Source organism: Neofelis nebulosa, chromosome 8 (assembly GCF_028018385.1).
Source record: "Neofelis nebulosa isolate mNeoNeb1 chromosome 8, mNeoNeb1.pri, whole genome shotgun sequence".
NCBI lineage: Eukaryota > Metazoa > Chordata > Mammalia > Carnivora > Felidae > Neofelis > Neofelis nebulosa.
Window position 1 is genome coordinate 77,379,766 of NC_080789.1, and position 13,526 is coordinate 77,393,291.

Sequence of the window (13,526 nt, forward strand, 5' to 3'; positions counted from 1 at the left end):
TCTACCACCCCCTCCTCAAAGAGAAGTATTTTAAGAGATCTGCATCCATTGAGAAGGCCCTACAGCCCCCCAGAGTGAGCAGAGAGGGCTGCCTCCTACTGTGTTTGTAGAGGAGTGGGCTGAATTGGACCACCAAACTAAGAGAGAATCTTGTAAGTACACAAAAGCACTCATCTATAGTTCTGAGGTTGATTTTCGTCTCCTGCCTAACTCATGTTGCCAAATACCTCAACCCCAGGCTTGGCCCTTTTTAAGCTGATCTATGTTTTCTTTGACCACAGTGACCCACCTTACTGTTTTTACAAGCTGTCTTATCTAGTAGTGTTGAGTCACTGTTATATTTGTCACCATTATATTTATTGCCTACACCTACATCCTTCTCAGGAAGCTTCTGAATTCCTGCCCTGGGAATAAAGTTCTCCTCCTCTGACTTAAGAAATGGAAAATTTATGGGATGGACCACCTAAGCCAATAAGTGATTCCCCAATTCCTCAGTATTATAACAAACATTTTTGGATCTTTGTGAAAATCTTCTCTCCCCTTTGTTCCTTTTTCTTACCAAAAAAAAAAAAAAAAAGTAATAACTGATTTTTAAAAATATTTTTTTATTTTTCAACTTTCATGTTGAAAAGCTCATAAAGAATGTTGTGAAACCTTTCTTCACTTCCCACATCTAAGGGTGATGTTAAAGCAACACTTAAAAACACTAATACTTGGTCTTAATTACTTAAATTTAAAGTACACTATTATTATATAATCCTTAACTACCAGTTGGCCTACTTAATATTTTACTATATGCTTGATTTCAGGAAATCTTCATCGAACCAGCAGTGTTCCTGAGTATGTCTATAACCTGCACTTGGTTGAAAATGATTTTGCCAGTGGGCGTTCTCCTGGTACTAAAACCTATGATATGCTAAAGGTAGGATACCAAAGAATAACCTACTTATCAAATTACCATGAAAACACTTTTAAGCTTCCATAGATATTTTTTTGTAGATCTTTATTTTTTTTTATTTTTATATTTTTAAGTAAGCTCTGTGCCCAACGTGGGGTTTGAACTCATGATCCCGAGATCAAGAGTCACATGCTCTACCAACTGAACCAGCCAGGCACCCCTTCCATTGATTATTTTTTAATATTTATCTTTCCCAAATATTGCCATTTCCTAGATGAATTATATGAAGATTGCTTTTGTGTGGACACCATGGAAAACCGGGGACTTTAAATAGTGTCACATCTGGGGCACCCGGGTGGCTCAGTCAGTTAAGCGTCTTGATTTTAGTTCAGGTCATAATCTCGTGGTTCATGAGTTCAAGCCCCACGTCGGGCTCTCTGCTCTCACAGTGCAGAGTCTGTTTTGGATCCTGTGTCTCCCTCTCTCTACCCCTCTCTCTGTCTCTCTCAAAAATAAATAAACATTAAAAAAATTTTTTTGCAATAAAATAGTATCAAATCTTAGTACAAAACTTAGTACAAATAACGAAGTCTCTTTTTTAGAAAAGGGGCCAACCTCTTCATGTGATTCAGAGACACAGACATCTTATGTAATAGTCATGGAGTAGTTGGTCTTCAACAGAGATGAAAACTGATTTATGCCTCATTTAAACTTGATTTCTCTGCAGCCAGGCACCACTGCCACTTATGAAAATCGCTGGGGGAGAGGAACCGCACAGTACAGTTCACAGAAGTCAATGGAAGAACGATCCTTGAGGCAGCCTCTGAGGAGACTTGAGATTTCTCCAGACAGCAGCCCTGAGAGGATTCATTACTCACACAGCGATTACCAGTACAGCCACAGAAGCCAGACCGGGCACACTTTGCGGCACCAAGACAGCAGGAGATCCACCCTCCTTCTGCCACCTAGATATGCTCGCTCCGAGATTGTTGGTTTCAGTCACTCTGCAGCCATGAGCAAACATCGCCACTATGACACCTACCACAGACAGTACCAGTACGGCTCTGTTAACGACGCCGTTTTTGACCCTGTTCCCGTCAACCCGGTGGTGCTCACGTACCCCAGGCCCGGGACCAGTCACAGCATGGGCAACCTTTTGGAGAAAGAGAACTATCTGACTTCAGGGCCTGCCGCTGGGCAGGTCAGGCCACTGGTGCCCCTGCAGCCTGTCACTCAGAACAAGGCTTCTCGGTCCTCCTGGCATCAGAGCTCCTTCCACAGCACTCGCATGGTGAGGGAAGCCGGGCCCAGTGTCACTGTGGATTCAGGCGGGAGGAGGACACACATGACTGTTGGCCAAGTGGCAGCAGGTGGAGGAAGTGGGAACATGCTCACGGAGAGAAGCGCTTTCACCGACTCCCAGCTCGGGTGAGTCCCCTTGTCAGTCTGTGGGACAGTCAGTGCCAGCACATTCTGTTCCCACAGGCCTTAGGGTGTGAGCTGGCACTTCTGGGGCCACAGAGAAAGGCTTTCAGAGATAAGTGATTAAAATAATGACTTTTCAGGCAGCTGCCTAATTGACAGATTAGCCTATTTACCTCAGGGACAGGGGCCAAGCTACCTGTTCCTATGGCAGCTTTGTGGGGAAATGTGACATTTAGTCCATCTGTTCCAAATTAGATGCCGGCTGAAGGGCTGGCCACCCCTTGGCTGTGTGAAAAGCTGCTCTGAATGGGAGCTAACTCCAGAGTAGACCAAGAAATGGGTAATTGCATGCATTTGCTCAATCATTCCTTGAAATGAAGGAAAGAAGGGAAAAATGCTTACTGCCCATGCTGAGTGAACTTCATATGCTATTTTGATGACTACTGTCCTAAAAAGATGGAGAGTTAAGTAAGGAAATCAGCTAATTTCTAGGTGCTGATACCGATGCTTTTACTTTTTGATTCTAGCAGCAGTGATTTGGAGGGTATTTTTTTGGCAATACTGAATAATTCATCAAATTTTCTAAGTCATTCTTTTCCCTCTCATATTGACTTTATGGCTCATCTAACCTTTGGAACTTAACTCATTCAGGTTTAATGATGGAGTACAAATTTCATGAACTGAGGAAGTTACTAAGAGAAAAAGGTTGAGACATTACTTGATTATTAAATCAGTAACTCCCAAAATAATGATGTAGTATTATTATAGTAAAATATTAAATATGTGGTTGTTTTAATTTCTAAAATTGCTTAGTGGAAGTTGTCGTCTCTCATGATCCCTGTAAGAGAAATTGACTTAATACTCATTGACTGGGCAGGCCCTGGTGATAAAAGATACTAGGATTCATCTAATCTTGAAGCAGGAAATATGTTTTATAAAGCAAAACTGAGCATGAGACTTCTAGCATTTCTTTTTTTTTTCCTTAAGTTTATTTATTTTGAGGGAGATCCAGCACAAGTGGGGGTGGGACTGAAAGTTGGAGGCGGGTGGAGAGAATCCCAAGCAGGCTTCTTACTCTCAGCATGGAGCCCAGTGTGGGACGTGAACTCAACGAACTGTGAGATCATGACCTGAGCCAAGATTGAGAGTCAGACGCTTAACTGATTGAGCCACCCAGGTGCCCCGAGACTTCTAAGATTTCTTATTGAAAGCTGATCTTTGTCAATATGAACATACTTAGAAGAAAATGCATGAGGTCATTATTTGTGGAGGAAAAAGCTGATCAAGGCTTTTAAAAGGACAATTTAAAATTTATTAAATGCCTACTATATCCTAAGATTTGTGCTTGGCACAGTTTTCACACAGTGATTTTAGCAATAACAGAACTCTCATGCCACATCCTCTGACAATTAGCCTTCTTCTCTTCTTCCATCTGTGTGTCCCCATGCTTCTTGAGCCACCCTGTCACTTCTCAGTCTCCTCACTCTGCTGCATTTGGCTTCAGTCCCCACCATTTCACTGGAACATTGTCCTCACCAATGGCTGCCTTTTTGCTACATCCAAAGTAGACACATATTTAGTCCTTATAATACTCGGCCTTTGGGCAACATTAGACAGCAGGGTCTCTGAAGTTCTCTCTCCCATTGGTTTCCAGGGCATCAGCCTCTCCTGGTTTTCCACTCACCTCTCAAGCCACATCTTCATATTCTCTGAGTGCTCCTTTTCTGCATACCCGGGGAGGTCATCTTTGGTAACCTTCCTCTTCCTGGTCTGGGTGCTCTTCCAGAGAGGCCCGTGTACCATGAATCCTCATGATTCCCAAAGTTTTATCTTCAGAACCATCCTCTATCCTGAAATTCTGTCTAGATCTGCATGCATTTCCAGCAACCTCCTGGACATCCTACACTCAGTATATGAAAAACTAGATTTATTAGCTCCTCCTTACTGTCTACTCCTAACCATCTCCTTATACTGAAGTCGTTCCATTTACAAACCTAGAAGTCATGCTTATCTTCACCCCTCCCCAGTCACATCACCATATTTTAACCTCCTTAATGGGCCTTAAATTTTTACCCTTCTGTCCATCTTCATTGCACATATGTCTTTTCCTCTGGTCTTACTCACTCAGAACTGTTCTCTGGCCATTAGAATGATCTTCACAAATCTAATTGTTTCTCTGCCCAGATTATAACCTTTCCATAATTCCACCAAGTTTTCATACTATGCAGCATGGTACACATGGACCAGCCCGTGTTTTCACCTCCGCTTATCACTCCAGTCCCATCTCTTTCTACTCTCCTTCACCTTTTCTCACCGCCATCTGCACACACTCCCCCCCCACTACAAACCACTTGAAACTTCTTCACTTTCTTCTTCCTTACTGCCTTCCTTTTTTTCCATCTAGCCATCTGTCTCTCTCTGTCTGTCTCTTTGCCCCCAGTAGCTCTGCTTTTGCCTGGCTACTCATGATACTGGATGTGGCTCAGATACTGCCTATTTCCTGATGATGCCCCTCACAATCTAGATGCCCCAGATAGGTGCACTGTGTGGGTGTCTCTACCAGAATAATACATTGTGGTTATTCATTTCTTACCTGCTTTCCCTCTAGACTTTGAACTTCCTGTGAGTGTCTTATCATCTTCATATTCTCAGTACCCTAAAACAGAGGCAGGCCCAGTATAGGCACTATATAAACATATGGCAAGAGAATGAAAGAATTAATTTTTTTTTTTTTTTACGTTTATTTTTGAGACAGAGAGAGACAGAGCATGAACGGGGGAGGGGCAGACAAAGAGGGAGACACAGAACCGGAAGCAGGCTCCAGACTCTGAGCCATCAGCCCAGAGCCCGACGCGGGGCTCGAACTCACGGTCTGTGAGATCGTGACCTGAGCTGAAGTCGAACGCTTAACCGACTGAGCCACCCAGGTGCCCTGAGAACGAAAGAATTAAGGAAGGAGGAAATGAAATAGAAACTCTTTACTTTTTGCAATCTAAGTTCTTTTTGTTGCTCAGATTCTAGAAGTATTAACTATGCTATTTGGGGTTATTGTTGTAATGGACAGGGCAGGTTTCATTAGAATAATCCTATCTAAAAGAATAGAAGGAACACTTGGGAGTCAAGAAATTTAGAATAAAGGGTAAGACTTATATTCTTGACAGTTCCTAAGTTGCCATTCTAGAGAAATCATAAAAACGAACTCTTCTTGAAATTTTTGTTCTCTTCATAAAAGGAGAAGGGGTCAGAGGTATTTCCTATAACGAGGAGAATAGGTGATCAAGGTGACATCCATGCCTAATGCCTAGATTTATGGTGTCTATGTCTCCCTTTCTTTAGTGTGCCCATGGCATTTCAGCTCTCCAGGCTGCCTCCTGAGAGCCCTGGCTCTGGGACCACACCCTGTGTTCTCCTTTGCCCTGCATTCTGGCCCCTGTTTTTGGAATCTATATTTTTCTTTCTTTCTTTCTTTCTTTCTTTCTTTCTTTCTTTCTTTCTTTCTTTCTTTCTTTCTGTCTGTCTGTCTGTCTGTCTGTCTAGTGGAAGCCCCACGTGTAAAGAAGAGGTCTTTCATGTATGTGGAACATTCCTACGGAGTAGCTAGATAGAATTATAAACCTACATAATAACATAAGATATCAAACAATGGATCTTTCTTTCCAAAAGAAGAATGGCTGGCCAGTTACTAAGGTAGCTGCAAACCAAGACATTGGAGTAAAAGACAGTCAGTATCTGTTTAAATCACACTGCTGAGAAAGGTTTAAGAAATCACCAAATAAAACATTCCAGGTCTGTTTTTCTGAAAATACGATTTTCGTACCTGTGGGGAACTAGTGGTTCAACAAATGAATATTAGGCTCCTCCTGTGTACCCAGCACTGCAAGAGGTAGAAACGGCCTGGAGAGGATCAGTGAAAAAGAAAATGAGACACATCATCAAGTGCTAGGTTATGGAAATTCAGAGAACAAAAGAGCGTTGTGCTCTGAGATTAGTAGATGGAGCCTCTGGAGAGAGATTGAATCTCTAGTAGGATTACCAGTGAAGTTTGTGACAGCAGCACAGAACAGAAAAATTCTTCCACATCCTGTTAATTACCAACCTCTTCAGTTCTTTGATTTGAGTCTCTTTCAGCTATATCTTTCTTTCCATTTCCATTTTTAATGGCCCAGTTCAAGGCTTTATTGCCTCAGCTAAGACTCTTACAGTTCCCTCAAAACGGCTTCTAGAAGTACGTGTCTCCACCAGAGGCATATTCCCAAAGCAGTGCTTTAATCACACTTCAATCTTTATGGGAATTGCATTTCCTGAGCATCTGACCACACGCGGGAGCTCTCCATTCATCGTCTTATGTTTGTTTGGCCCTCTGAGGTGTAGCCCCATTAATACATAGAATATCTGGGGACCTGCCTCGGGTGGGGCTGTGTTGTTAGCTGGCAGGAACACTGGTTGCTGAAGGATTGCACACATGAAAAAGTACCATTTTTTATTTTTTCCTACATCATCCCATATTCTGATCAATGATACCATACACTGCTTCCTCTTGCATTTTTCATATACATTGACATCATTTTAACATTCTCTGAAGTGGTTAAAAAAAAAAAAAAAGACTTCTGGAGAATGTGTTCAGGTGAAAATGGGGGCCCAGGTGCAACTACTCTTCCTGATTCTCCTCCCTGCCCCCTCCCTACCCCCCCACCCCCACCCCAGTGCCATCTCCCAAGCACATTTCTGTAGGCTTCAGGAAGTGCTTTGTAATTGGGTGGGAAGTAAAGAGGGAAGGAAGAGGAGAGAGAGGAAAGAGGAAGAGAGAGGGAAGGGGTCGGGAGGAATGCTGTGAGAGAATAGAGGAAATTTGGAATAGGTCTAGCTGGGGATAGGGACACGCAAAGATTTCACTGGACTGCACAGACAGTAACAAAATGGAAAATCCACACCCTGACCACTGTTGCAAATCTTCTTAAAGAGGAAGTGCTCCTTCAGTTTGGGAATTTTTTTTTTAATGTTCATTTTTATTTTTGAGAGAACACGAAGCGGGGAGGGGCAGACAATGAGGGGGACAGAGGATCTGAAGCAGGCTCTGCACTGACAGCGGCACCCAATACAGGCTGAAACTAGTTTGTGAATTGTTTTCAATGATAATATGAAGTAGCACTGGATTGATTAGCAGTGGATAGAGAGCTTCTTTATGAATCATGTTCAGGAAAATAAAGGAGTAATGGAATTATTTGTGGGTGTTAAGAGTGTTGGGAAATTCAAGGTTTCCTGCGTCATGTATGACTTATAAAATGGATTAAAGGCTTAGTCTTAAAAAAAAAACTGCATCGAACAGAAGGCTGTTCTTATGTTATAAATGATCTTCCATCAGTTGAAGCACCTGTAGTGATGGATGGTAAAGATTTAAAATTGCCACTGAGATTGAGACTGTTACAGTTTTAATTTCTCTGTAAAGGCATTGGAGTCCATGCATGTAAACTATTTCCATCTCTTTTAAATGGTATATTTCTACTAAATAAAAGTGACTCAAATTCTGGATTTAATGATAATAGCCTACATTTTTACCCATTAAATTGACTCCTGAGGCACAACATTTTAAAATATGAGATCATTATGTAATTCTCAGTACAGATGCCAAAACTGTTCTGCTTCATTCTTAATACCCTTGTACTCATGACATAACACTTGTATGTTTGAACATGTGTATCAGAAGCACTGGGTATTGGTTTTTAGTCATGAGTCCCATTACTCTTATCTCCACACCTGTGTTATACCCACTCACACACACATTCACAATACTATACACGCTCACATGTGCACACGTGCATACATTAGTGGGTTGGCCTGATATAAGAGAGGATTTACAGGCATACCTCAGAGGTATGGTGGGTTAGGTTCCAGACCACTACAATAAAGTGAATATTTTGTTTTCCCAGTGCATACAAAAGTTATGTATACACTATAATCTATGAAATGTGCAATAGCATTCTGTCTAAAAAAGCAGTGTACATACCTTAATTAAAAAATACTTTCTTGCTGGGATGCCTCAGTGGCTCAGTTAAGCGTCCGACTTCAGCTCAGGTCATGATCTCACAGTTTGTGGGTTCAAGCCCCACGTCGGGCTCTGTGCTGACAGCCTGGAGCCTGCAGCCTGCTTCAGATTCTGTGTCTCCCTCTCTCTGCCCCTCCCCCACTTGTAGTCTGCCTCTCTCTTTCTCTCTCAAAAATAAACATTAAAAATTTTTTAAAAAATACTTTCTTGCTAAAAAATGCTAACCATCATCTGAGCATTCAGAGAGTTGTAATCTTTTTCCTGGTGGAGGGTCTTGCCTCGAAGTTGATGGCAGCTGACTGGTCACGGGGGTGCTTGCTGAAGGTTGGGGTGGCTGTATTGTGTGGCAATTTCTTAAAATCAGACAATGAGGTATGCTCCATCGATGGACTCTTCCTTTCATGAGTGATTTCTCTGTAGCATGTGATGCTGTTCAATAGCGTTTTACCCACAGTAGAAACGTCTTTCAAGATTGGAATCAATCCTCTCAAACCCTGCTGCTTTACCAGCTAAGTTGATGTAGTATCCTAAATCCTTTGTTGTCATTTCAACAGTCTTCACAGTATCTTCACCAGGAGTAGATGCCATCTCAAGAAACCACTTTCTTTGCTCATCCATAAGAAGCAACTCGTCTTTTATTAAAGTTCATGAGATTGCTGCAATTCAGTCACATCTACAGGCCCCACTTCTAGTTCTCTTGCTGCTCTTACCACTCCTGAAGTCTTGAGCCCCTTAAAGTCATCAATGAGGGTTGAAAAAAACCTCTCCCAAACTTCTGTTAATGTTGATATTTTGACCTCTTCCTATGAATCAGGAATGCTCCTTATTTATTTTTTAAGTTTTATTTACTTAGGTAATCTCTACACCCAATATGAGGCTCGAACTCAGGACCCTGAGATCAAGAGTCACATGCTCTTGCAACTGAGCCAGCCAGGCACCCAGAATCAGGAATCCTCTTAATGGCATCTAGAATGGTGAATCCTTTCCATAAGTTCTTTAATTTACTTTGCCCAACTCCATCAGAGGAATTACTATCTATGGAAGCTATAGCCTTATGCAGTGTATTTTTTTTAATAAATTTTTGAGTGTAACTGACAAACAATGTTACATTAGTTTCAGGTAGAGAACATAGTGATTCAACAGGTTTATACATTATGTTCACCACAGCGTAGCTACCATCTGTCACCAACGCTACTACAGTATCATTGACTATACTCCTTATGTTGTGTATTTTATTCCCATGACTTCTAAAAACCATAGACCTCTTCACGAATATTCGTGTTATCATTGCTCAGGAGCATGATAATCTCTATATCATTCCAATTTTAGCATATGTGCTCCTGAAGCCATGCATTTCTTAAATAATAAGACTTAGGTGCCCCAAATTACTTGTTGATCGTTGAGCTGCAGAGTGCATATTGTGTTAGTAGGCATAAAAACAACATTAATCTCATACATCTCCATCTGATTTCTTGGGTGACCAGGTGCATTGTCAATGAGCAGCAATATTCCAAAAGGAATCTTTTTCTTCTGAGCAGTGGGTCTCCACAGTGGGCTTAAAAATTCAGTGAACCATGTTGCAAACAGATGTGCTGTCACCCAAGGTTTGTTGTTCCATTGACAGAACACAGGCAAAGTAGATTTAGCATAATTTTTAAGGGCCCTAGGATTTTGGAAATGGTCAATGAGAATTGGCTTCGACTTCAAACCACCAGCTGCAGTGGCCCTTATAACAAAAGAGCCTGTGTTTTGAAGCCAGGTGCTGGCTTCTCCTCCCTAGCTATGAAAATCCTAAATAGCATCTTCTAATATAAAGCTGCTTTGCTGCATTGAAAATCTGTTTTTCAGTGTGGCCACCTTTCTTAAATATCGTAGCTAGCTCTTCTGCGTAACCCGCCGCAGCCTCTACACAAGTGCTTCACCTTGCAGTTATAGGTTATGGAGACGGCTTTTTTCCTTAAACTTCATGAACCAACCGCTGCTAACTTCCACCTTTTCTTCTGCAGCTTCCTCCTCTCTCTCAGCCTTCATAGATTTAAAGAGAGTCAGGGCCTTCCTCCGGATTAGGCTGTGGCTTAAGGGAAGGTTGAATGTTGGGCCGGTTTGATCTTCTATCCAGACTGCTGAAACTTGCTCCGTATCAGCAATAAGGCTGTTTCCCTTTCTTACCCTTTGTGTGTTCACTGGAGTGGATTTTGAATTTCCTTCAGGAACGTTTTAAATTTCCCTCAGGAACTTTTCCTTTGCATTTACAACTTGGCCAACTGTTTGCTCCAAGAGCCTGACCTGTCTTGGCTTTCAACATGCCTTCTTCACTGAGCCTGATCACTTCCAGCTTTGGATTGGAAGTGAGAGACATGCAACTCTTGCCTTCCCTTGAACACGTAGAGGCCACAGTAGAGTTAATATTGGCCTAGTTTCAATCCGTGTCTCAGAGAATAAGGAGGCCTTGAGGAGAGGGAAAGAGGTGGGGGAATAGCTGGTTGGTGGAGCAGTCAGAATACACACATTTTTGGGTTAAGTTTGTCATCTTACATGGGTGTGGTTTGTGGTGCCCCAAAAGAAATACAATAGTAACATCAAAGATCATTGATTACAGATCACCATAGCAATAATATAAATATTGTGAGAATTATCAAAACGTGACCCAGAGACATGAGGTGAAAAATGCTGCTGGAAAAATGGCACTGATGGGCATGCTGAACACAGGGTTGCTGCAACCTTCAGTTTTTAAAAAAGCAGTATTGCAAAGCACAGTAGAGTAAGGTACAGTAAAATATGCTATGCTTGTATTCATTGTGCTTGCTAACAGATACTGGAAAACACCCTGCCAACCTGTCTTTTTTATTCTCCATTACCTGGAATGAATCAGGTGTACTCTTTTTGAAGCCAGAGTCCTAGGATACCTTTAAGGCATGTCTTTAGCCACAGTTCTAAGATTTTGCTGTCCTCAGTCTGGTTTCTCTGAGTCAATGCTTAAGGAAGCATGAATGTGTTAACATCCACAGTGATAATAGGTCCCCTAACCCAGTTACCCTCTAGGCAGAAATAAAAGGGGAGAAAAACACCAGTTCAATGAGGCGTTTGGGAGGTATTGTTTTACAAGTGGCAATTTTATTTGTCCTCTATAAATTATCCTCTCTTGAGTCAAACTGCATCAGATTTCATCATCATCACTATAAATACCCGCAATTAGTAAAGGACAAAAGTATGCTACTAGAAAGACATAAACCAAATGTCATTATAATGGCAAAACAAATGGTAACAGAATGTTTATAAAATTGTTTTCTTTAAGAAAAAGCATATTTTAAAAGTTTACTTATTTTGAGAAAGAGAGAGAGCGCGCAATCACAAATAGGGGAGGGGCAGAGAGAGAGAGAGAGAGAGAGAGGGAAAGAGAATCCCAAACAGGCGCAAAACCCTACACAGGGCTTGACCCCGCAAACTGTGAGATCATGACCTGAGCTGAAATCAAGAGTCAGATGCTTAACTGACTGAGAGACCCAAGTGTCCCAAGAAAAAGCATATTTAAATCTTTAAAAAAAAATTTTTTTATGTTTTTTATTTATTTTTGAGAAAGAGAGAGAGATGGCGTGAGCAGGGGAAGGGCAGAGAGTGTGGGAGATGCAGAATCTGAAGCAGGCTCCAGACTGAACTGTCAGCACACAGCCCGATATGAGGCTCGAACTCGTGAACCACAAGATCATAACCTGAGCTAAAGATAGACGCTTAGCCGACTAAGCCACCCAGGTGCCCCAAGAAAAAGCATGTTTATAATTGTCTTTAATCATTACCTTTCCTGATGAATTCTTCACATCAGCATGATTTATTTGGACAAAACAAACCCAATTTTCCTGAATTTTACTGTTTACATACTTTTATATTTATTAAATAAGAATACTTTTAGAAGTGCTTGGGTGGCTCAGTTGGTTAAGTGACTGTGACTCTGGTCATGATCTCACGGTTCGTGAGTTCAAGTCCCACATCCAGCTCTGCTGTCAGCACGGAGCCCGCTTCAGATCCCCTCTCTCTCTTGCCCTTCCCCTACTAGTGCCCTCTGTGCACTCTCTCTCTTTCAAAAATAAACATTAAAAAAAATTTTTAGGATGCTTATTTTAAAATTCATTTTTAGGTGAAATAACAGTTTCGAACAGCTCTGAGAAAAACCTAATGATTGTTGAGGGAAGGTGTTTCATTCCACAGGTGTAACATTACCATGGCAGAAATAATTTTTAACTTCTATGACCAAATTTATTTTATTTTTTTTTTCAATATATGAAATTTATTGTCAAATTGGTTTCCATACAACGCCCAATGCTCATACCAAAGGGTGCCCTCCTCAATACCCATCACCCACCCCCCCCCACCCCCCATTAACCCTCAGTTTGTTCTCAGTTTTGAAGAGTCTCTTATGCTTTGGCTCTCTCCCACTCTAACCTCTTTTTTTCTTCCTTCCCCTCCCCCATGGGTTCCTGTTAAGTTTCTCAGGATCCACGTAAGAGTGAAACCATATGGCATCTGTCTTTCTCTGTATGGCTTATTTCACTTAGCATCACACTCTCCAGTTCCATCCACGTTGCTACAGAGGGCCAGATTTCGTTCTTTCTCATTGCCACGTAGTACTCCATTGTGTATATAAACCACAATTTCTTTATCCATTCATCAGTTGATGGACATTTAGGCTCTTCCCATAATTTGGCTATTGTTGAGAGTGCTGCTATAAATATTGGGGTACAAGTGCCCCTATGTACTCCTGTATCCCTTGGGTAAATTCCTAGCAGTGCTATTGCTGGGTCATAGGGTAGGTCTGACCAAATTTATTTTAAATTCCACGTAAAGTCTTATTGTGCCTTTGAAGTGACCTTTTCAGATGTAATTATCATACTACACATGTTTATCTTCAGTGAGTTCAGTTTCTTTCTTTGATATATATTATGCTGCTACTTAATTCAGTGACATTCTCAGAGGCCAGTCTGATCAGAGGTGGAATATTTCTACTGCTAGCTTCCTACGCCTTCTGACCTCAGATGATGATTTTTCTTTTGGCTGAAGAAAAGCCAAGGTGTTCTAGGTGCTTCCCCATGTTAGCCAAGTCATCTCTGAAAGATCAGGTTGGTAGGCAGGAGGGAGCAGGTTTGGAACTCTGCTGAATCCGTGACT

General features: G+C 41.6%; 1 protein-coding gene and 1 non-coding gene across 3 annotated transcripts in view; one reads left to right on the plus strand and one right to left on the minus strand.

Annotated features, from left to right (window-relative positions):
* Positions 1 to 13,526, plus strand: part of PKP2 (plakophilin 2) — a 94,894-nt gene that overhangs the window by 14,641 nt on the left and 66,727 nt on the right. For both annotated transcript variants that reach the window (XM_058743128.1, XM_058743129.1), the window contains exons 2-3: positions 810 to 922; positions 1,626 to 2,326. In XM_058743128.1, coding sequence (XP_058599111.1) covers positions 810 to 922; positions 1,626 to 2,326 — 814 coding nt within the window. The remainder of the gene's footprint in view (positions 1 to 809; positions 923 to 1,625; positions 2,327 to 13,526) is intronic.
* On the minus strand, positions 9,617 to 9,720 carry LOC131484176 (U6 spliceosomal RNA). Its single transcript, XR_009248081.1, has one exon. It is a non-coding gene; the product is annotated as a U6 spliceosomal RNA (small nuclear RNA).